We start from the raw sequence: 26,163 nt of genomic DNA, 5'->3' as shown, positions 1-26,163 counted from the left end.
GCCAGGTCATGGAAGCAACCTAAATGCCCATCGACAGATGAGTGGATAAAGAAGATGTGGTACATATATTCAATGGAGTATTACTCAGCCATAAACAGGAATGAAACTGGGTCATTTGTAGAGACGTGGATGGATCTAGAGACTGTTATACAGCGTGAAGCAAGTCAGAAAGAGAAAAACAAATATCATATATTAACGCATATATGTGGAATCTAGAAAAATGGTACAGACAAACCAGTTTGCAGGGCAGAAATAGAGACACAGATGTAGAGAACAAACGTACGGACACCAAGGGGGGAAAGTGGCACGGGGTGGTGGTGGTGGTGGTGGTGGTGTGATGAATTGGGAGATTGGCATTGACATATATACACTAATATGTATAAAATTGATAACTAATAAGAGCCTGCTGTATAAAAAAAAAATAATTCTACAAAAAGAAGAATCATGCTTTGAAGCATAAAGTATTGATAAATCAATAGGCAAAAAGTCTCTCCAAAAGTTTAAAAATCTTACTAAAATAGTGACTCTCAGAAGCAAGTATCTATTTATATCAAACTTTAGAATATTAATTCTGCATGAATTTCCACATGTGACTTTGCCACCTAATTTGTTTAAATATTCTAAATACATGAACAGCTTCCAAAGGTAGACAGGTTCCTAAGAATTAAAGAGAAATTTTAGGGTGTCTATCATTTTGTTCAGTGAAACTACGGACTCCTATGGGGGTTGAGAGTAATAAAACTAAAGTAATATATATAGAATTTTTTAAATCCAACAATTATTGCAAAGTTTATAACAAAAACCATGCCTCTCTCTGAATGGATAAACTGTTGTACATACATACAATGGAATAGTACTCAGAAATTAAATAAGAACAAACTACTGACATGTTCAACAATGCGATAGATCTCAAAGGTATTATGCTGAATGAAAAACCCAAACCCCAAAGTTTACATCCTATCTGACTTCATCTATATATCATTCTCAAAATGGCAAAATTACAGTGATGGAGAACAAATCAGGGGTTGTCAGAGGTTAGGGATGGGGAATGGGTATGACTCTAAAGGGGTAGCATGCAGGAGTTTCTCTGTGGTGATGCAAAAGTTTTATATCCTGATTGTGGTGGTAGTTACGCAAATCTATATGTGATAAACTATCACAGAATATATACCAGAAAAAGCACGTATAAAAACTGATATCTAGGGGCTTCCCTGGTGGCGCAGTGGTTGGGAGTCTGCCTGCCGATGCGGGGGACGCGGGTTCGTGCCCCGGTCTGGGAGGATCCCACATGCCGCGGAGCGGCTGGGCCCGTGGGCCATGGCCGCTGGGCCTGCGCGTCCGGAGCCTGTGCTCCCCAACGGGAGAGGCCACAACAGTGAGAGGCCCGCGTACCGCAAAAAAAAAAAAAAAAACAAACTGATATCTATAGTCACTTATAGTACTGTATCAATGTCATTTTCCTAGTTTGATACACTTATGTGAGATGTTATTATTGAGGGAAGCTGGGTGAAGAGTACCCAGGAACTCACTGTACAATTTTCTTTTAATTTCTTATAAATCAAAAACTATTTCACAATAAGTTTAATAAACGTAACAAAAAAGGCAATAAACAATGTAGAGACAGGAAGAAAAAGCAAAACTGTAATCAATAAACTCAGTGCTATTTAAAAATCCATAAAACAAGGACGGGAATTTTTTTTTTTTAATTAGAGAATGAAAAAGAATTCTTAGAAATTCAAACACAAGAGCTGAAATTTTAAAAGGTTACCAGAAGGGTTGAAAGAAAAAACTGGGAATAAAAGAAAAAGAAATGAAAAATGAGACTGAAAGGACGAGAAAATTAGAGGAAGGAGGTCACCATTCAAATGTATACTGGTATGTTCCAGAGAGAACAGAGAAAACAGAGGGGAGTAAGTTATCAAAGAAATAATACATGAAAAATTTCCAGAAATAAATGATATTTACAAGCACTGCTGCTAACAGAAAATTGTTGTAACAAATACATAAAACTAAAATATCTACAAAGTGAGTAGTACTCACTTATATATGGCACCCTTGTGTAGTATACACAGGGTACAACCTTATATTACTTTCCTGCTTTAAGGATTTATCTTTAAACACTTCCAGCAACTAACATCATAACCTGGTACGTCTTATTAATGTTTGTTGAATTTAGCTTAAGTTTTAGGATATACATAACATCTAAGCATTTCCTGTGACAATTGTTTATTCCTTGTCAAATACTTCCGTGTGTGTCTTTGTGGCTACAGAGATATAGATATGAAGCATTACAGTTTACAAGGTGTTTTAAACACTTAATCAAGCTTTTAAAAACACATTTTTTCTTTTTTAAGGCTAGTGGCCTGGTGATGGGGGCTATTTAGTGTGTCTTTTTTTTTCTTTTTTTAAAATTATTTATTTATTTTGTCTGCGCCAGGTCTTAGTTGTGACACATAGGCTTCTTAGTTGCTGCATGCATGCGGGATCTAGTTCCTGGACCAGGGATCGAACCCAGGCCCCCTGCCTTGCAAGCTCGGAGTCTTACCCACCAGACCACCAGGGAAGTCCCCCAAATGCATCTTTCCTTAAGGACAAGGTAAGCATCTTTGTAAATTTCAGATTAGATGCATCCATTTTTTAAATTAGTCTGTCCTTATTAAAGAAGCAATATTACTTTGGGGAAAAATAAGCCATTTCTATTACTATAGTCTATATTATGTTTTAGATTTTTTAACTAAACCTTTTAAATGATTTTATATTAATATATTTTAAGAATTAATTTACATTAATTGGGATTTTTACAATTTTTTTTTTTTTTTTTGCGGTACGGCGGGCCTCTCACTGTTGCAGCCTCTAGCGTTGTGGAGCACAGGCTCCGGACGCACAGGCTCAGCGGCCATGGCTCACAGGCCCAGCCGCTCTGCGGCATGTGGGATCTTCCCGGACAGGGGCACGAACCCATGTCCCCTGCATCGGCAGGCGGACTCTCAACCACTGCGCCACCAGGGAAGCCCTACAAGTATTTTTAATGTGTTAGGTCAAGAGTTGGCAAACAAAGCCAAATTCAACCCATTGCCTCATTTTGTAAATAAAGTTTTATTAGAACACCACACCCATTCATTTACATATTGCTTATGGCTGCTTTCACTCCATAAGGGCAAAACTGAGGAGTTGTGACAGACTATGTAGTCCATACGGCCAAAAATATTTACTATCCAGCCTTTTATAGAAAACGTTTGCTGATCCTCATGTTAAGTGTAACTGTGATGATATAAGAAATGCAATTAAACTTTTAAATCTATTTTCAACATATTTAATGCAAATTTCTCTCCCTTCTTTCCCCTTTTTTGTCAATTTGCCTTTTCTATAAGCTTTTGTTCTTAATTTATGATCAGTTTCCCAAGAAACAAAGGCTAATCACTGAAAGGGCAGTTCTCAACTGAGGAATGGGCTACTCAAAGGTCATCTGTAAGTATGTTGATGCATATTTTCCATAGAAATAGTTTAAATGATACTTAAGTCCCAGATTTCCCCACAAAAAGACAGGAAATATATATAGCTCAAGAATAGTTTTAATATTAGTCTTCCTCTTCTTCCTAAAACCCCATTGTCAGATATATCAGCAACTCTAGTAAGGCAGAAGCAGTAGCAACAGCAAGGGAGTTTGATATACTGTTGTATGACTACTTAGAGCATCTTTTCTTTGAAGTCAAATGAAGACCTAGATACTAAAAATTCTGACAGAAAAGGAACCCTTAATGGCCAAACTTTTAACATTTTACTATCAAGGTAAAGGTTTTCCTAACTGACAAAAATTACTTTCATGCAGACAGCAAAGGAGCTGGAGGTTTCTTCTGCGTTTTTTAAATGTCCATTACCTTGTTTCTCAATTTTGAACTTTAATAAAGGAAGATGTTGCTAGGAAAGAACCTCTCCAAACTGAGGAGTCTCTGAATAGGAGTTATAATATCTAAATGTTATATTGCTAACTTTTTTACTTCTAAAAACTACTGTGGTTTTAATTCATCAATAAGTATTAGGTGCTTGCAACACACAATGACAACTATACCCTATAATAACTAAAAGTATTCTTATCCTCTTCTCTAGCAATGTTTTTAGCTTTATCATGCAGTCACTCTACCAAATAGTCACTGAACACCTATTATATGCTACTTATTATTCTAACCCTGGTGGATATAACCGAGAAAGCCTCTGCCCTTAAAATTAATACATCCTAGTGTAGAAAAACATAGAACATATATAAATAAATATATTAAATATCATATGCTGATAAGTGCTATGCAGAAAAATAAAACAAGGTAAAGAGGACAGAGTCATCATTTTGACATTCCTGGCCCCCATCCAGTAGCCTCCACCCACTAGATGCTATTAGTATTCCTTCTAGTTGTAACAGCCAAAAATGTCCTCAGCCATTGCTAAATGCTCAATGAGGGGTAATATCACCTCTCTGGTTGAGAACCACTGTCTTAATTCTATCTGCTACAACAACAATAACAATGCTAACATTTCAGCATTTAGTATATGCCAGGCACAATACTGAACACTTTACACATATTTTCATTAAATACTCAAAACCATACCCATTTTACAGTTGAGAAAATGAAAGCTTAGAGGCTAAAAACCTGCCTAAAATCATGTAGCTAAGAAAGTGGCAGGTCTGAGATGTGACCAAAGGAATACAATTTTGCAGCTCATGCTTTTAACCTTAAACAAGTCTGACTCAAACTTCAGTCGTTTCTTATCCAAATGATAATTCTTCACATATTTGAAGACAGCTCTTATTGTGAGATTCCTTAACATCTACCAGAGATGTCCCCAAGACCTCTAAATTTTTAGTTACCTAAGCTGACAAGACTTCCAATTTCTTCACATCCTTCCTTCTGAATATACAAAGAAGTAAAGACAACACTTTGGTGTACTGAAGTGGCTCTAACCTTCCTTTCCATTCGTTAAGATGGTTTCTAAGGCGGTGGCGGGGGCGGGGGGGGGGCTGGTAGGGGAGAAGATGGGATGATGGCAGCCATACTGTACTTTTGTTTCATATCAAGTTTACTGCCAAGAACTACCCTCAAGTCTTTTCCAAATGTGATGCTATATATAAGGCCATGCTAACTTAGTGTATATTAGTGTTTTTCAGGCCTTATGTATATGCCTCAAAAGTTCATTTAAATTTAGTCCAACAATCCAGACTTGGAGATCACTATGGATCATTTAGTGCTTTATTTACGATCTTTCTTTCTTCACTGTCACCTATAAATTTGATAATTTGCCTTCTCCATTTGAGCAATAAGACAAAAGCAAAGAACAAAGCCACCTTCCAAGATCAAAAACCTTTGGAGAGGATCCTTCAAAATGAAAACTGAAAAAAAAAAAAAAAAATGAAAACTGTGTTGATTAATTAAAACAATCAACTAGTGGCTAACTCATTTTTCCTTCACCCAAGGATATAAAAAATTTTTTTTACCAAAACCTAAGTTTAAGTCCAAATACCTATTGCTACTAGGCTACCAACTGCATCAGAGAAAAATCAAAGTTGTTCTGACAATCTATTTTTAGCAAACCCATTCTGGATCATCTTTAACCTGTTTTTTTCCTTCAAGTCAGTCATAAACTATCCTTCATTTTTTGCTCTAAAATCTTCTGTCTTTTTCAAAACCAGGCCTAGAACCCCTCATCTTTTAGTACTTCTTGTATTCTCCTAAAACCTTTAAAGACTACAAATAATATAAATAATTTTAAGATTTTACAGTCAGTTCCTTAATTGTAAGATGTTCCAGAAGACAATTCATTTAGCTAGAGGCATTACTTATCTCTATATTCATGTTGGTTTTCTGTCCTTACTAGAAATGTTTGCTTTGCTATTATTATTGATGGTGGTGGTGGTTTGCTTTTCCTCTCTGACAAAGAAGCTCCTAAATAAGACTTGAGGAATTTTTTTCTTACCTCATTGCCATATATTATTATTACACTTTCACTGATTTCCTTCTTAAAATGTAATATAAGAAACCCTTTTGGTTGGCCTTTGCATTTCTTAAAAGTCTCAGCTTGTCTGAGCTCTGTTTCCCTGATTTTTAAGAAGATTTTCTATACTTTGTTATGGCAATCTTATCTCCTTTGTTTTAAAAGTAGTGTGCATATCTTTAAAGAGTTCATTGTATAATCACACTGAGAATCTTTTTCCTTCTGAAAAGTATCAAAATTGTATTTTTTACTTAACTCCTTAAGACATTCTTCCTTTTTAGAGAAATCTATGCTGTGGAATCAAGCTGATCTTTTCTCTGATCACGAATCAGAAAAACTCAGATTGGTGAAATAAATTACAAAATATATATACATAAAACACTATGCAGTTCTCAAGAATTATGCTATAGAAGACTTTCATGACAAAGGGAACGTTCATGATTAAGTTTGCTTTTTATTAAAAAAGAAAAAGAAAACAACAAGAGATGGGTTATATAACAGTGTATACAGTAATATCCCAAAATCATTTTTAAGTGTTTATGTGTGAATTTACATTTTTATATATACACAGGGAAAAAAGGTTATACGTGAAAATATTTAAAGTTTTTCTTTTGATGGTAGAACATTTTAATTTTATTCTATGTGCTCTTCTGTATCTATCAAATTTATGTAATGAATATGTATTACTCTTATAATAACACAGGCATTATTTTTTTTAAAAATAAGCCGAACCAGAGAAAAAAATATTCTATAAAGTATAAGTCTAGCGTGAGATTTCTGCTTTTATAACTCTATTACTAAAGCAAGCTTAGAAAAACATTTCTGGACACAAAACCAGGGGGAAAAAAAAAAGCCAAAATAAGATACCACCAGTTAGCCTATCTATACAAATAAGTTATGATAATCATCAAGATGAACATTCAAACTTTTAGAAATAAAATGGGGGAAATCACAAGAACTTCCTGACATTTCAAGGAAAAGAATGTTATAAACTACTTAATAACATTTAAAATAATTTTAAAATGTTGTATATCCTCCCAAATCCCTACCAAATGAAGGCTCAGTAGGATAGGGATAATGAAGACAAAAGAAAAAAGCCATTAGTCAAATTATTTAAAATTGTGCCAAAATTTCCTAATAAAGTAAGCACTGTTACCAGTCAAGACTTAAAATCTCATAGCAAGAACAATTATCTTCATTTAGAAACATTTTCTGGTTGAAAATCAAGTTGCAGCAATCCAAAAACTTATCTGATTTACTCTCTATTTCAGTGGCAGTATCTAGATCATCTATTCAGAGCCTGTGTTCCAAAAAACTAGGAAAAAAGTCATCTTAACCAGTTAAAACTTTATCATTCAAATACATTCAGTTCTGTAAAATATATATAAAGTGATTCAACTAATCCTTAATTCATCCAAAAGTAAAAATACATTCACGTTCTTCTTTAGGAAATTATTTCATTTCTCTATCTTGAATTTTATTTTCAAATATATCAAAAATATTATTTCAAAATTAGTTTTTCCTTAAATAAATTTTATGATATTCATAAGAAACAATATCAAACATAATGCATTCTCAATTACATAAAGATTCTACTAAGACTTTAAATGAAATAAAAAACAAAGCCTCAAACCCATAGAAACAATAAAAACACATTTATTTTAAATAACTTGCCATTAAACTGACAATCAAGACATATGATCTTTAACATTCAGAAACATAAATGATCATAATGAAACAAAGGCTAAACATATCTCTCTCAACCTCTCTCATATATGTATAGAATTATAAGCCAGCATTATCATGTAATAAATGAATACACACCTTACTTTAGTATATGCCAAGGCAGACACACAAAAACAAGAAAAAAATTTTGAAATCAGAGTGTAAAGGGACTCTGCTTTTTCAAACAATGCAGCACTGAAAGCCAGGTCAGCATCCTTGGGCATTACTAGGAAACTTTAGCACGTCTGATATTTCCATCATCTTCAGAATTCCTCTGAACAATGAGAAAATTTCCCAGTCACCCTACCTCACCTGTCTACAGACTTCCTTTAGCTTTCCTCCCTCTACTGTGTAATAATGCTATTGAGGTTATTTAGGCTTTAAATGTTCAGAGATACAACCCCCGCTATATATTAATTCAGTTTATTTTCTCACAGACACTGACTCAGCCGTGGGTTGTGCAGCACTGACGTTTCTAACCAAACAGCATCGTGTGAGCTGTGATCGTCCCACTTCTCCATCTTTGTGCAGTGATTGGATATTGTAACTGATAGACAGGATGAAGAAAACTCAGGAGATGAGGGCTTAGTGATATGTAGATATGTTGCCAAATGCCATCTGTAAAGCTAATTCTAGCTCTGCCAGCTTGCCAGGTTTTAGAAAACTAGGATGCAGCTAACTTTCTTTTTTCCTTTCAATATTTTATTGTGTACCTATTCTGGGCAGTAAAACTTCTCTTTAGAACTGAAGAGAAAATATTATCTGTACTTTAAGAACCCACTAAGGAACTACTCTTTAAAGCAACCAAACTTTTCCATTTCTAAACTGCTGCTAGGACTAAAGAGTGACTTAAAAAGGAAAATGGAAAGCTCAATCTTCGTGCAGTCTCAGAAGAAAGGAGCATGCGTACTTCTATGTGAGAATGAACCCCTTGCGGCAAAGTCTGATATTGAACGTATGATGCATTTGTCTTTAGTAACCTGAGCAGACTGCAGATCTGAGTTTTAAATAGTTGTATTCGACCCAATTCAAATATGCAAGAGCTTTTAGCATATTGTCACTCTAGGGCGTTTTAACATCAGTTACACAGAAAAGGTGCTCTTTCTTTTTCCTTTTTAAATAGCAAAAACTCTCCTAATTTAAAGAAAGTTGTCATAACTCAAGCCAAATAAACTTCAACTGAAATGATCTTTAACCTCTCAGCAAGCTACCAAACCCCTCAATATAAGTATTAACTATACAACTACTAGTCAGAAAGAAATAAAGTTCAGTAATTTTTCAGCTATCTAATTCATTTGTATGCACTTGCAGAGGAATCGCAGGCACCCTGAGATCAGTTTCCCTGCCTTGTCTTTTATATCAGTGTTATACCTATTAAGTCTACATTCAAAGAAACATCAGAAAAGAAAGTACCTTAAAGTTGTATTAGGTAAAAGAGAAACCATAACGCAATGCCCACCAAACCCTCAAACCTCCAAGGTAAGTACATGTATATAGTAGTTATTATTGTTACCTTTATAATTTAAGAAATTTATTTTTATCCTTGCTAATAAGGAAAGGTAAAGGGGGAAAAAATCAAAGGAAAAACATTTTAGAAAGCAGGCTATTCCAATATGTGAACAGAACAAAAAGCAAATTTAAATAACTTTTTTGAAAATCCTCAAAAACTGAACCAATAAAGTATGCTTATTTCTTTATTGCTAAAGGCTGAATGTTTTTATTTTCAAAATTCATCTGTTGATATGTATTCCCCCAACGTGATGGTATATGGAGGGGAGGTGATTAGCTCATGAGGGCAGAGCCTTCATGAATGGGACTAATACCTTTATAAAAGAGATCCCAGAAAGATCCCTAGTCCCTTCTACCATGTGAGGACACAGCAAAAAGAGGGGTGTCTGAAGCAGGAAGCAAGCCCTTACCAGATACCAAATGTGCCAGTGCCTTGATTTTGGACTTCCCAGCCTCCAGAACCATGTGAAATAAATTTCTGTTGTTTATAATACAGCCACTCAGTCCATGGTATTCTGTTATAGCAGTCTTAACAGACTGACACATTTAGTTTTTGTAAATTTAAATCTCCAATTCTGTTTGAGGTGGCAACGGGAGCACTTATATTTCTCAGTCTCCATAATCCAGAGATGACCATATGACACAGTTCTAGACAATGATTTATTGATATAAGCAGAATCCCGCTGGAAATTTCTGAGAAATTTAATTTCCTGATATAAATGAAACCTCTTTCCCATCGTCCCCGTCTCCCTTCCTCCTCCTCCTCCTTGTCTGGAAGGTGGACATGACAGTTGGAACTATGGTAAGCCATCTTGTGATTGTGAGGAAACACCAAGAAAAATCAAAGACCTTTGACCCTAATATACTGAAGCCTTTTTGTGTACAAGAAAAATAAACCCCTAAGTTAAGCCAGTGTTTAATCTGGCTTCCTTCTACTCAAACATCCCTAAATAAAATACACAAGATTCAGAAAAAGGATGCGAGTAGGCAGAAGTATAGATGAAACAAAATCAGCCATGAGTTGATAACTTGAAGCTGGGGAACGGATACATAGGGGTTCATTATACCTGTTCTCTCTACTGTATATGTATTTTAAATGTATCACAATAAGTTATTCAAAATTTTAAAAAATAAAAAGAAGAAGCTTGTTTATAAATTCTAGCTTTGTCATTTATAAGTTGGATGGCCTTGGGCAAGTTTATTAACCTCATTTTTTTCATCTGTTAAATGGGGACTAATACTATTCACAGAGCTCTACCTTTAGATCCAGTCAAGGTAATCTCCAGAAGGTCCCTGGCAGGAATGCCCTCCATCTACCTAACCATCCAAGGATTAGTTCAAGTCTCATTTTCACCTGTTCAGACTGACACTGATTCCTTCTCTGAACTCTTATTTTACTGCAACTCACTACCACAGTTTAGTGCTCTATTGTCCTCTAATTGTTCCATACGTGGATATTAAAGCATTCCATGATGGTACCCTGACGAACTACTTAATCTCTCCTGAAATGAGCACAGGTTCTCAAGAATACTTGCTGCTGTTAGTTTTTAATTCTGCTCAATTAATTTACTATTAATTCAAAAGCTACCATTTTAAAAAAGTCAAATTGAATATATTTTTAAAGCATCTGAAGTTACATGTTTGTAAGTTCATAGGAACAAGAGGTCCCAAAAAGTAAACTGTTTTCCCTTGGGAAGTTTCTCCATGAATGAGGTTAAGATAAGGTCAAAGGATTTCACGGTCTTTCCATTAAAAAAAAAAAAAAATCAATACATTGGTATTCATTTACTTCTCTAATATTTTTCACTTAAACAACCAATACTACTGCAATCTTTTTTAAAAAGAGCACCAAAAAGATACTGATGCTATAGAAATCAAGAAGAGCTATGATAACTGTTTTTACTGAAGTAAAATAACAGTAATTTTAAAAGTACTGTTTTTTAATAAACATTTCCCATTGTATGCCCACAGCTTTTATAAAGCAAACAATAGTTTATTTTCACCTTGTCACGACTTCATATACAACAAAGTCTTGTACATCAGTAGAAAAATATTAAGAACTAGCAAGGATAAGATATAATTCACCTGAAAAAATGTATGTAACATCAGATATAAATAAAGCCCCATATTTAATGAGATAAAACCAATATCTCTTTAATCTCAAAGACAAAATAAATATCCATGTAAAACAGGATGGAGAAAAAGAACTAGAGCACCAATTGAAGGACACACACACACACACACAAACACACCAAAAAAACAAATAAACCAAAAAACACACCACTGGTGTGTACTTATAAATAAATAAAGTCAACTCAACGTCTTCATTTTAGACCTCACCACATTAAAAGTCCACAATAAAGGTACACATCTTGTCAGGAGACTTAAATAGTACTAGTCACTCATATTTTCTAGCCATGTATATAACTTAATAAAAGTAGCTGAATCATTTCTTTAAAATTACAAAAAGGATTTCAGTATCACGGCATGTTTTTATTATTTTTCAATAAAGCTGGTATTAGTTATCAGTGATCAGGAGAATTTTACATTCAAGTAAGTTAAACGTTCAATAATATCCCCTAAGTAAATGTTCATAAAGCACAACTCTCTATGAAAACATGCTTACATACCCACATTATGTGAGGTTTATGAGGTGTCAACACCTTAAAATATCAGATCATAAAGTGTTCTAAACGAGGTGTTCCCCATAAGTCACATAGCACAAAATGAAAGCTTTAAAAATAATGTATAAATGGGCTGAAACTTTTCAACTGAATTTCATTTAATGCAGCAAACTTTAAATGAACCAGGCAAGTCACTGATGGACTGATTTTACTATTAGGATCACAATGATAACACAACATAATTTCACATAGTTAAAAATGTACAGAGGCACAGACTGACAAAAGCCTATAAATTATCATACACAATGTATTTAGAGCACAAAATAAATTCGTATTAGAGAGTTTTAAATACAAAGAGTTAACCTGATTTGCCAGACTTCCCAGTTTAATTAACTATAGCATTTATTCATGGGGTCAACTAAGGATATTTTAGCATTATTTAGAAACAGAAATTAAAATTCATATAAATACAAATATAAGAAAATCAAAATGAAAAACTGTTTCCCTCAAAGTTATTTAAGGAGAAATGCAAACATTCATATATTTTGTAAACTGGCTCCCATCCTGACAGTACTTGGCCACACCAAATGCAGTTTGATTCTTCATAAAAATCAGTTTTAGCAGAGCTTTGACATGTGAAATACATACTTTCTACCTACCTTGAATGTTTATAAAGTTTACGAGGTCTACTATGCAATTTCCGATCCCAATTCTCTGGATCACTGGAGTTACTGTCATAAGGATGAGGCCGTCCTGCCATCCCACTTCAAGCTTCCTCACACTACTGCTCTGAAAGCACACATGAAGCACCCATAACCTACATAAAAGAGTAGTGTTGACCTTTAAATCTATTCCATGCAGAGTAAGTCACAGAATTTTGTATCCTTTCTGACATTACTGTGACATTTTTTAAAGTGATGAACAGGATTATAAAACATCAGACACACAAAATGCCACAAATCAGATTAAAATAAACACCAAAAGCCTTTTTAGGTACTTTTCATTTGATTATTCGATTAAATTTGTTACTCCTATACAACATTTTAATAATGTGCTATTTGTATTTAGTAAACATACTTATTGACATTTGGGTACCTCATGTTTCCAAACATCAATACAGAACCAAAAGAGACAAAAACAACTCCACAGAATGATTCTTTCAGACAAAATTTCATTTGGAACACATTTCTTAATCACTAAAATTTTAAGATACTTAACAAAGCATCTAGTAAGACCAGATAACAATGGTCTTTAACCAAGTTAAAGACCATGAATAGAAATTTAATATTTGTTCAAAACTAAAAGTATGCAAACATCCTGATGTTTCCTTACAGTGCAATTATCAAAAAACATTTTATCAATATGATTCATGTATTTTATGCCTTTTCATATGTGAGGCTTATGACTGTTAGTTCTACTACAGTCCTGTAAAATTATAGAACTCACTTAACAACAGCTTTACGAAATACCTGAACTAAGCACTTTAAAGTATATTCACTACCCAATTTAATCTTCACAATCAACTTACAAGGTAGGTATTATACTCCTCATATACAGAACAGAAAACAGTCTGAGAAGGTTAGTAACTTTGCCAAAGGTCACAATGTTGGTCAACAGCAGGATTATAAAGAACAATGAGAATTTATTACTATATAGCATGAAGTCTTGATCTTGAAAAATGCTCAGACTGGAGTATTCTATTTAGAAATAGTAGGTCAGATTTGACTTTTAGAGATTGCAAACACCAAAAGAAAAAACAAATGAGGTTAAACAATTTGAACAGTTATGTAAACTGAATTAGAACCCAGGTTTCCTGACACTCACTTCTGTATGCTTTGTATATACTTTTCCAAGCCAGATTTGATAGAGGGAAGTGAGGAGGGATTTATGCATTAAAGTCAAAGGGATGAGAGGTAATGGGATGGATGCCTACATTCTCCATCCAAAAAAAAAGTCAAAGGGAATCCAGAATTGAGAAAATACTGTACCTCACTGAATTGTATAGATTATGCCAGTACAATTTCACCAAAAAATGCCAAAGATAAACTCATGAAAATTGTGAGTCTATCTCAGAGCTCATTAAAAGAAACACTTTTATTTTAGAGAAACTATTTTGCTACTTTAGAATTTTTTTCTTAATAGTTAACTTAGTACTTTCTTTCCAAAAACAACTGAAAAATCTAATAATAAATTAACATTTTAATATAATAAATATGTAAATAAGTAGCTCAAAGAGTGAAATAAAAATAATAAAGGGGGAAGGAGGAGAACTGTACAATGGCTAATTCAAATTCCTTAGCAAATGATGCAGTTTATTTGCTGAATACTCCTGGAAAAGGAAACCTTTCCTGAAGGATCGCTGAATGACTGATTAAAAATCAGTCAGATGTTAAATGAACATAAAAACCACAAATTGTTATGAAAACAAATAAAATCTCAATTTCATTTAATTAGAAAAATAAAAATGTATTTACTAAATAAGAAACACTTTAAAACTTCAATTTGGTATTATAGCTAGTTATCTGTCTTGAAAAGATGAGGCAGAAGAGAAGGGTGAAAAAGAATAAATCAGAGAGACAAAGCAGGAAGTCAGTTAGGAAAAAATGGTCACAGACCAAGAGAGACCAAAAAGGTAAAAAAGAATAGTAGGGAAAACTGATAAGGAGGGAAATGAAAGATGTAGAGGCTTAGCAGGTTATGTAGAATGAGATTTAGAGCATTTTCTCCTTACTGGATAGGTCTTCCAATAAGCTATTTCAGGCATTAGCATTTCCTTAAAGGGCACATTAGCTCCTAACCCTTAACTGTAAGACACACCCTTCGGGAAACCCACAGAAGACCACTGAGTAAAGAATAATCCTAAACCATGGGAGACAGTGACTAAAAAAACACAACCACAAGGAATGAATAAGGTAAATTCCAATTCATATTTTCCACTATTTTACAGTGGGTGGCACATATCTAGTAGCTGGGAAATATCAGTATGAATTCCTAATCAATCCTACTGAAATTAACAACATGTACATTATAGCCAGCCACAAGAAAGTAAAGAATGTTCAGATGAAGGCTATCGAAAAAGTCAACTGGAAAATCATGTTTACATTTCACTTGTCAATAAAATTTGAGTATCACCATGTGAAGGATTTCACCCCACTCCTCACTCCCAATAGCAAGGGTACACACAAAAAAGAAGTGAAATTCAAGTTAAGGTAGCTGGAAAAAATATGCCTGTGTTTGCCTACACATGCTAGCACATTTTTAAATGCTACAGATTTAACTACAAACAAATAAAAAGCAAACGACACACATTACATACTATTTTGAAACATCTAATGATCTTCTATATTTTAACCAATCTCTACGCCATACTCAGTGACATTATATTAATCTTATTTCACTCACTCACTCATTTACTCATTCATTCATGTACTTATTGAACAGCTAATATAACATGCCAAGAAATTTACACATGCTAAAAGCAAGCTGGATGTCATTCTTCTGCTCAAAAAAACTCACCCTAGCATGGGGAGAAAAGACTCCACTAACAGCTCTATACCACTTACTCGTGTATCTCTCCTACCTGGGTAGTCTTGCATTGTTACCCCACCCTCCAACCCCATATCCTGGGTGTTCTTTGGTATTCCATCTTCATCTGCTGGGTCCAGGGAGACAGCAAAGAAATAGGATCAAACCCTTGAGAACACCAGGTTTTACACATAACATACAATGAATCAAAAATCTTGAAGTCATCCTTGACCTCTCCTTTCCCAACATCAAGTCTAACTTCAAATTTTTCTTTTGACTCCTTCTCTTCCTTATCAATCATAAGGCTGCTGTCTTCATTTAAACCCTTAATAGCTAAGAATAAGCCTCTTACTTGACCTCTTTACCCCATTCGATTCCATATTAGCTCTGCTATAATCAGAATTATCTTTCTAAAAACTTTTAATGGCTCTTCATTTCCTGATCTGAACTCCATACCATAAAAAGTTCTTCAAAATCTGACACTTGGATCCCCAATGTCTACTTTATATTAGGCAAATTAAAGATCTGGTTTGGATCTTGTAATCACCAAAAAATAATTTCTGGACTACTGGAAACAAAGTTCTTAGACAATATGTAACAATTCATTACTAATATTTTTAGGCATGACAGAAGTAATGTAAATTCTAAATAATCTAGAAATAATCCATACAGAGGCTGGAACAATTGGGCCTATTGGCTAGAGACATACATTCAGGAAACTGCCAAAAGTCAATTGGGAAAGAGTGCGTCGATTGCTTCTCCTTCTCTTGGATATTACTACCTTTAAAACAGGAGGGGGGTGGGGGTAGGAAGAGACAGAATCTTCAAGACTACAGTATCATAAGTAAGTACTCCCAGGGACACTATTTCCAGGCACTATTAATTAATGGCAATGACCCACAGAAGAGCTTAAAAAAAAAAAAAACAGGACAGTATCCAGAGACAATTTATGCTGTCCTTCCTGTTATCAATGTGCTAGGAAGATTACATACTTTCTCCTATTTAAAGCTCAAAACAACCCAATATTACTATCCTGTTTCATAGATGAGGAAATCTTAGGGCTAAGATGAGAATCCCAGTCTAACTGAAAGCCCATGTTCTTTCCATACTGTAGCAAGTGAAGTACACAGAAATTCATATATTTGCTCCTTATTGCCAACAGATGTCACTTTTTTTTTTTTTTGCGGAGCACAGGCTCCGGACGTGCAGGCTCAGCGGCCATGGCTCACGGGCCCAGCCGCTCCGCAGCATGTGGGATCTTCCCGGACAGGGGCACGAACCCGTGTCCCCTGCATCGGCAGGCGGACTCTCAACCACTGCGCCACCAGGGAAGCCCCAGATGTCATTTTTAAACACAGCCATCTTGTGGCTTTGTGCAAACTACTGAGATCTCACTCTAAATAGTGTCATTACACAAGAGCTTTTCTGATAAGTGAAATTATTTTTATCTCTCAAACTTGGCAAACAAAGTGTGTGGTGGTTACTGGAGAGAAAGACCTGATAGAGAGGGAAAAAAGTGAATAGAACAGAATCACATAGTGATACCAGGGCCAGACACCAAGGACTGCCTTCAGCTGCATAGAAAGCCAAATACCCAGAGGTGGGAGTGGGAAAGACTGACCAAGAGGTAGTCAAGAAGGCACCTGAGCTAGCAAAATGTCCTAAGGTAACCTTTCCTATATGGAAAAGACCAAAAGCAGCGATAGCCCCCCAGGGCAAATGAATCGCTTGAGATTGGCAGACTAAAAGAGCAAACACCTGAATGCTAGGGGTCTAGATGTAGGAAGAATTTCTGAAGGGCCAGAAACTTGCGGGATCATTTGATGAGCTTCTCTCCTTATAGGCATAAAAGAGAGACTGTACCAGCTTGTAGACACAAAATACATGATATAGATATAACTGTGAAAGAAAAAGAACAAGAGGAAGCAGCTTTTAAAAGGAACCAGAGGGATGAAAAGGAACCTCCTGCAAATGCAGCTGAGAGAATTGATCATGTGAGCCTCATACAGATAACAATTATTTAAATTTGGATTAAAAAAATTTTTAATTGTTTTATAGCATTTTTTTGGAAAGTGTCTCAAAGCATACAGTAGTAAAAAAAAGAGCTTACTCTTTTTTTTTTGGCGGTACGCGGGCCTCTCACTGTTGTGGCCTCTCCCGTTGCGGAGCACAGGCTCCGGACGCGCAGGCTCAGTGGCCATGGCTCACAGGCCCAGCCAGTCCGCAGCATGTGGGATCTTCCCCGACCGGGGCACGAGCCCACGTCCCCTGCATCGGCAGGCAGACTCTCAACCACTGCGCCACCAGGGAAGCCCAAAAGAGGTTACTCTTGAAAAACTCCAACTGGAAGGGTACAGAACCATGAGATCAGCTTGAAGTTTTTATGCTGAGAGCCCTCCCCACCCCCTACAAATATGGTGAAGGCAGCCACACAGCTCAAAGTGGTAGAGAAAATAATTCAGGGCTGGAAGTGCAGCTGGAAATTTAAGGCAGACATACTGGGAATGAAAGAACCACAGAAGCGTAAAAATCTGAGCATAAACTCTGCTCAGTTAAATTACACACGCATGGGGGGAGACCCCAGGTAGCCCCTATGGTGGATTATAGAAGAATTGAAAGCTACAGGGCGTAAGATCTATGAGTTTGATGCTTTTTAAACTGAATGTATTCCCCAACCATACAGCCCAAGCAGCAGAAAGCTGAAGCCCTTACTGGCTTGGGATGTCAGAGAGCAGAGACCACTACAGAAAGACAAAATAGATACTAGGAGGGAATCCCCAGAAGTAGAGGAACCACAAGGCAGATCAGCTCCAAAATCTGAGTATAATCTCTGCCCAAATTTTTGGCTGACCACCAAACTACACAGGTGCAAGAGAACACTAACCCTTACCCCACTCCCCAGGAGACCAAGCTAAAAAAACAAGTAGCTGGAAGAAAAGAACTGAGCACAGGTATCAGCTGTCTCATACTGTGTAGGAAACAAAGTATGCAGATTGAGTCCAGGCAAGTTAATGGTCCACTAGAACAGAAACCCCCTGGGCTTCCCTGGTGGCACAGTGGTTAAGAAACCTCCTGCCAATGCAGGGGACACAGGTTGAAGACCTGGTCCGGGAAGATCCCACATGCCGCAGAGCAACTAAGCCCATGTGCCACAACTACTGAGCCTGCGCTCTAGAGCCCATAAGCCACAACTACTGAGCCCGTGTGCCGCAACTACTGAAGCCCGCGCACCTAGAGCCTGTGCTCCGCAACAAGAGAGGCCACCACAATGAGAAGCCCACGTGCCGCAACGAAGAGACCCCCCCCCGCTCGCTGCAACTAGGGAAAGCCTGTGCACAGTAAGAAGACCCAATGCAGTCAAAAATAAATAAATAAATTTTTAAAACATACATTAAAAAAAAAAAACCCTGACAATCCTCAAAAGAACACCAAAAATTTCAACCAAAAATTACGAGATCCAAAGAAACAAGACGGTAAAAAGGCAGTCAATGGAAACTGACTCCAAGTAGGTCCAGATGTAGGATTTAGCAAATAAGGACTTCAAAGCACATATTATAAATATACTTAAACAATTACAGGAAAGTATATTCAAAGCATAAAACAAGAAAATGGTCTTAATGAGTGGCAGAAAGGGAATCTCAATAGATAAGTGAAAACTCAGCTCTAGCTGAAAAGAACTAAAATGAAAAATCCATTAGATGGGCACAATAGCAGATGGAATGACGAAAAAACAAAAAAACAATCAAGGAACTTGAAAACTACCCAACCCATAGAATAAATTACCCAACCCATAGAATAAAGAGAAAGATTAAAGAAAAACAACAGCTCTGCAGACACAGATGGGACAGCATCTAATGATACAACATGTAAGTAACTGGAGTCACTACTAATACACTCAACAAAATGGAGTCTCAAAAGCATTATGATAAATGAAAGAAGCAAGACTTAAAGGTTCCATACCATATGATTTCATTTATATAACATTGTCAGAAGGACAAAACTGTAGGGATTATAGATAGAGCAGCAAGAGGTTAGAGCGTAATAGCACAAGGTAATTCTGGGGGGTGATGGAATTATCTGTATCTGGATTGTGGTGGTGGTGGTAGTTACACAATTGTATGCCTCTGTCCAAACTCCTAAGAACGGTACACCAGAAAGAGAATTTTATTGCACTGAAATTTAAAAAGAAAAAAACAGCAGCAGAGATGTTTAATAAATATTTACAAATGTCAAACATATTAGCATGACGTAATTAAAGCACTTTTGGATCAAAACCCCCACATCACACTGCCCCCCTTACCATCCCAAGCATACTTAATCCACAGCCACCCTCCCACTGCCGTAAATGACACACACACATTTTTGATCATGAAAACTGGTGAGAATTTTTCTACTTCTGCCACAATAGTAAGTGACTTAGAGAAAAGGTTTCGGAATCAGATAAAACTAAGTTGTATGACTTTGTACAAGCTTCTTAACCTCTAGGACCTCAATTTCCTTAAATGTGAAATGAAGAAAATAATACAATTCTCTTTACCATTATTTTATCTATTACTAATATAACTGCCAATCAAATTATTATAAAGAATAAATAAGACAGGCCACCTTATATAATAACACAGTGCTGGGCACATTGCTGACTTTCTCTAGTAGACTACCAAATACAAATTTTGCATAATATTTCATTAGTTCATTTATAACTTTCCATTTGCCTTTTGAGATCACCAGAGACGATGAGAATTCCTAGACAGTCGCTCAACATTTACTGAGCATCTATAATGTGCTAGATGGCTGGAATAAAAAGGTGAATATGATATCATCCATGTCCTGGTTTAAATAATAATTATAAAATAATCACAACACAGGGAACAGGGGAAGAATGAGTGAGGATACGATTTCTACTCATTTTGAGTTTTCCCAATTTCTCCAAGGTACACCTGACCTTCCCCTGTTCTACTGAACATTAAAATTTCCTTAGACTTTTACAGGGTCATCAAAGAGCCATGTACTTTGAACACAATAGCTGGCAACAGTTTCAGTAGCTAAATCAAAACCTTATGTCATCCGACTTTGCTGGTGGCGCAGTGGTTAAGAATCCGCCTGCCAACGCAGGGGACACACGTTCGAGCCTTAGTCCGGGAAGATCCCACATGCCGCGGAGCAACTAAGCCCACAAGCCACAACTACTGAGCCCGCATGCCTAGAGCCTGTGCTCCGCAACAAGAGAAGCCACCGCAATGAGAAGCCCCCACACCACAACGAAGAGTAGCCCCCACTCACCGCAACCAGAGAAAGACCACACGCAGTAGCGAGGACCCAACACAGCCATACGTACATACATACATACATAAATTAATTAATTAAAAAAAAACCTTATGTCATTCCTATAGTAACTATGATGTAAAACATATTTCACTCAGCTTAAAAGTAAATTTTAATCTCTGGAAGAACAGACAAATCATCCTAGTTTCTAACCTCTCTGAAAACTCCTTCAGTTATTTTTACCAGAATATTCTTGCTGTATCCAAGAAGCTTAAAATTAAATTTTTTCTCTCATTTGGACATAACAACCTCCTTTCTACATAACAAATTACCACAAACCCAGTGGTTTACAATACCATATACTATCTTAGTTTCTGTGGGTTAGGAATCCGGCATAGTTTAGCTGGGTCCTCTACAAGGCTACGTCAAGGTGTCAACCATAATTACATCCTCATTTGGAGGCTCAATTGGGGAAGGATCCACTTCCAAGGTTACTGAGATTGTAACAATTCATTTCCTTATGGCAGTAGGATTCAAAGCCAATGATGTAGATAGTCAGTCTGCTAGCCAAATGGAGTCTTATATAAGATAACTAGGAAAGTAACATTCCATTACCTTTAGCATATTCTTTTGGTTAGAAGGAGGTCACAAATTCTGCTCACACTCAAGGCGAGGGGATTATACAAAGGCACGAACACCAGGAGGCAGGGATCATGGGAACTACTTTAGGGTCTATCTTATTGTCCAACACATTCTGCCTAGGTACGTCACTGAAAGTTTAAGATTCTGCTCAGCCCTTGTTCTAATTATACATACCACTATACTAACACACACACACACACAACACGTACATCTCTTTTATCTCCTTGACTTCACAGCACTACCTGTCACAGCAAAAACCTAGAACCAATCTAAATGTTCGCCAGAAATGAATTGGTTAAAAATTTCCACAGTATCATGCAACCAGTAAAAATGAGATACATACTGATAAGAAAAACATTCCAAGATATAACGTTATGCTAAAAAGCATAGTACAGATATGTATTATATACTCCAATATATTTTAAAAATATGTATGCAAACACTCATCAATGTTTTTATATGTTTTTTAAAATGTCTAGAAATAACACATAAAACTTCTAACTAGTTGCCTCTGAGGAAAGGCTGAAATGAGAGAAAGACTTACTTTTCATTGTATCTCTTATACTATTTGAATATACCATACATTGTTTTCATAATTGGGAAGGGGGGGCTACCGTTAAGTATTTGGAAATGGCTTTGTTATCAAAATTTTCTTCCTTGTTTAATTTTACTGCTTACCTATAGTTTTGTTTTTTGTTTCTGATTGCTTAAATACGGTCAATACATATAGTAGGGGAGGAAAAATATCTTTTTCCCCTACCCTTCTAAATTTTCAACTGGGATCCTTGTAACAAGACATATTAACAAGAGAAAAGCATACAAGTTTATTTAATGTAAACTTTACTCAACACTGGAGCCTTCATAAGCAAATGAAGGCCCGAAGAAACAAACCTGAGTGTTCTTATGCCAAGTTTGATGAAGACTGGAATATCATGGAAAGAGTATAGTAAATTGACAAAAACTTACTAGCATTATCTCTCGTTCAGATTTCTATGTTCCTTCACCTTTGGAGCTAAAGATGCTCCTTTCCTCTAGGCATAGGGACACCTCTCATGAGGGTTTTATGACCTGCTTTAGAGGCAGGTCAGAAGTTCCTCCAGCACATGCTGTTGCTCTAATTCCTTCTGCTTAAAATATTCAATATGTGAAGGTGCCATACTTTGGGGTAGCATGTTCTGAACTCCATCATTATGCACTGGTAGAATATGTTTCTGCCACATGTCTTCCCTTAAACTGTAAGACTCCTTGAGGGCAAGAACAAAGGATAACTCATATGTGTGTTCCCACAGCTTAGTATACACGCTATATGTAAACTTTTACAAAATGTTCTCATTAATAAAATTAAGATGAAAGAAACCAAAGGCATTTCATTTAACAGAATACACTAGAGAAAAGGAAATGCAAATTATGAAGATTTATAGGGAGTCTTTAACTTAGTTGCTTGTCTTTAAAAAGAATAATATTGTATAATCATACCCACCAATCATGTGAATCTCATCCTCAAACGAGCAAGAAGTATCTAATGCTAATACTTGCTCTTAGGAACTATACACTAAGAAAATGGTGTTAAAAGAGGGAACATAACAAATACCCCTGGAAACATTTTTAAAGATATTATCAAATGACTCCTAATATTCCCCAAAAGATTCCTCAAAGCTGCCTAAATCTCATAGAAGCACTTTCAAATGTCAAGACTTATATTTTTCTTATTTGCTGCAGTTAAAATAAGGCAAGTAAATAAAGCTGAGAACTTTATTCAGGATATTTTTGTATCCTGATTATATCAGTTAGATTATATCTGACTAAATTTTATGTAACTAGTTCCAGGATATCAAATTCAATTGACTTATGCTTTCATTCAAAATCTATTCATTGAGTACTTAGTACCTTTTCAGGCATTTTGCTAACTGCTAGGGATACACTAACAAACAGATTTAATAAAACTGCATGAATTTTCCACTAAAAGTAGGGTACTTTGTCTATTTAAAGGAATTCCTTATCAAATCCACCAAAATGTAAGACTTCCAAAGTCAGCTCATATTCAGCCCTTGATCTTCCAGAGGTGACCTGGAGATAAAATCTCTGAGTTCATTGATTTTATTACTGTTATAGAATTTCTACTGAAATTTTGCTGATTTCTTGTTTAAGATATTAACACTTCAAGAACCATTTCATTTACTCCCCCACCCACCTTAAACAGCTCAATCAATGTTTGAAAATCTTTCCCTATCTTAGGCATTTTCTAAATACCTACATTACATAATTAGCATTATAATGAACTAGATGCTGTTTATAGTGCTCAATTCTTAAAACTCACTAAAAAGCATATATGATTTTTTTAATTTTCTAAAAAAACTTAATGTTTTATTTTCTATGCATATGTCCCTATTTTTCCTTTTCTTCTATGACTAACTAGTATTGCCTTCAAAACCGGAAACATCTTAGTTGAAGCAAATCACCTTGACGTAAAATTTAATATAGGCAAATCTCCAATAAGCTGATGAAGTGCCTAAATCAAAGGAGATTACATTCAACTCCTAAGAACCAGCACCCTTTAAACAAAGTCAGACTCAAACAATGTTTTCTTTTTCCCTCTGAGAGGCTTTTTTAATAAGTTACATTTTTCATATAACTTTTAATATGCTGTTGCATTTTGACCCATTCATTAACCCATTACCTTCCATTCCTTTCAGATTTTTGCTTGTTTACCTGCCCTCAATTCAATAGGCTAGAAAAGGCCCTAAGTATGATTCAAGTTCTAGACTGAAGTATTACCCAACAGAACTTTGTCTGATAATGGAAATGTTCTACGTCTGCACTGTCCAAAAAGTAGCCACTGGCTACATGTAGCTATAAAACACCTGAAATGTACAATTGATGAAATGAATTTTCCATTTTCTATTTTAATTCACTTAAATTTGAATAGCCATATGTGGCTGTTACTACCATATATGATAGAATAATAAGCAATGACCAATACATATCAGAATGGGTTCCGAACAATAAGCTCAAACCATCCTCCTTTGGAAAGGTTACCAGACTGGTGGTAGGTATGAGATATGCCTCAGCACTAAATGAACTATACCAAAATATGCAGTGAGATTTTTCAAGCAGGATAGAGGTACAGGAGCTAGATGCTAGTATCTAATTCAGGAAGCCTTGGATAATAAGGTGGATTTTCATATACATTTTCTACACTAATCCATATATCAAGCCTACAAGACACAAGAGGTATCCTCTATTATATAAAGGTGATTTCTTTTTAAAAACTGAGAAACTGGCTTAAAGGGATTATGTTATTTGCCTATGTCACATAGCTAATAAATAAACTAGGACTCAAATACATATCTGTACAGTCAAATTCAGTGCTTCTTCCACCATACTATACTGTCTCTCCAGTTTAATACACAACCCATCAAAACGCTATGCCCAGAAAATAAAAAGTGCTACTGGTCACATTTCAAATCACTAAGAGACAGATAGCTAGATGACAGATTCAAGGTTAGATAGAGAGGTTCTAAAATATTGATCAACTATTTCGGCAGAAGATCCTTTCCTTCCTCACATATTATCTCTCCCAAATTCCACATTATTAAAAAAAAATAAAAGTAGAACACAAAACCATAAAGAATTAAGAAAAAAATATAAATGAACATTTATCTGACTCTCAGAATAAAGAAGGAATTTCTAAGCCTCAAATCAGAGGAAAAAAAATATGAGAAACAGGAACGTGCAGTCAGACACTTTATGCTCACATTTGCAACAAAGACTAGTGAAAACTTCATCAGGGATCAGAATTGGGACTGCAGACCACTTTCAAAAAGCATTAGGTTAGACTACATAAAAATTCAAACTATAAAAGATAAATGAAAAGCTATAAAAATGTATATAACAAATAGATAAGATTTTAATCTTAAATATAAGGAATATTTATAAATCCATATTAAAAAAATCTGAACACTGTGATGGAAAAACACACAGAGTTCATTAAGTTAGCAATTTACAAAAAGAATACTGGCTGCCAAAAAGGGGAAAAGAGGAAATATTCAACCTCACTAGTAATATAAGAAACCCAAGTTAAATGTGAGATGTTTAACTGATCAAATTGTCAAAGATTTCTTGGTTTGTTTTCATGATAACCAGTGATGGCTAAAGAAGAGGGGAAAAGGCTACTCAGGCTTGTGGGAATATAAACTGTAAAACCTGAAGGGTGTCACACATTTTAACACAAGAATCCCACTTTTAAATTTTTATCCTGAGAAATATGTTTATCAAAGAATTTATAGTGGAAGGGGAAGGAGAGGGAAAGGGGGAAGGGGAGGAGGAAGGGAATGTTCATTTTTAAATCTAGTTATGTATTTGTTATATTATTTTAATTTCTCAAAATAAAAAATTTAAGTCATTACATACAGAATGATCCCAATTGTGTGTGTGTATGCACGTGTATGTGTATACATGTGTTTATGACTGGAAGCAATTATCATTGGGTCATGGGATTAAGATGCCATTTTCTTCTTTGCTTTTTGGTGACTGTCCCAAATTGCATGCAATACATTGCATGTTCATATTCAGAAAGAAATTACTCCAAATAATCTACTTTTATAAGTAATTTTTCAAAGTACTCATAAAACAATTTCAAAACCAACAAGTATTCAAGGCTACTGTTAAAAAGTATCATTCACTAGGGAAGCAAAGATGATCAAAGATGTCATATCACTCTTATTCTAAAATATGACACTTTTTCCCTTTCTTAATGTTTTCAATTCAACTAACTTGAGTAGCTGCACATACATATATAAACAATGCACATACATGTATATAAATAGTACTATGTATATATTACACATACACAAAAAATGAAAACGAAAAAGAGATTGAGTTAAAAAAATAAGTA

At 35.4% G+C, this 26,163-nt stretch overlaps 1 protein-coding gene across 10 annotated transcripts in view; it reads right to left on the bottom strand.

Annotated features, from left to right (window-relative positions):
- BTBD10 (BTB domain containing 10) overlaps nt 1-26,163 on the bottom strand; it is a 72,210-nt gene that overhangs the window by 33,294 nt on the left and 12,753 nt on the right. For 2 of the 10 annotated variants that reach the window (XM_027115330.1, XM_027115333.1), the window contains exon 2: nt 12,500-12,657. The exons of 6 other annotated variants lie outside the window; for them this stretch is intronic. In XM_027115330.1, the coding sequence (XP_026971131.1) occupies nt 12,500-12,600 (101 nt within the window). In that variant the 5' untranslated portion in view covers nt 12,601-12,657. The remainder of the gene's footprint in view (nt 1-12,499; nt 12,658-26,163) is intronic. 2 more of the 10 variants (XM_027115331.1, XM_027115332.1) reach the window with 2 other exon arrangements.

This window comes from Aethalodelphis obliquidens, unplaced genomic scaffold, assembly GCF_003676395.1.
Source record: "Aethalodelphis obliquidens isolate GAN/ISIS:26980383/991018 unplaced genomic scaffold, ASM367639v1 scaffold14, whole genome shotgun sequence".
Taxonomy (NCBI): Eukaryota; Metazoa; Chordata; class Mammalia; order Artiodactyla; family Delphinidae; genus Aethalodelphis; species Aethalodelphis obliquidens.
This window is presented reverse-complemented; position numbering and strand designations above follow the sequence as displayed.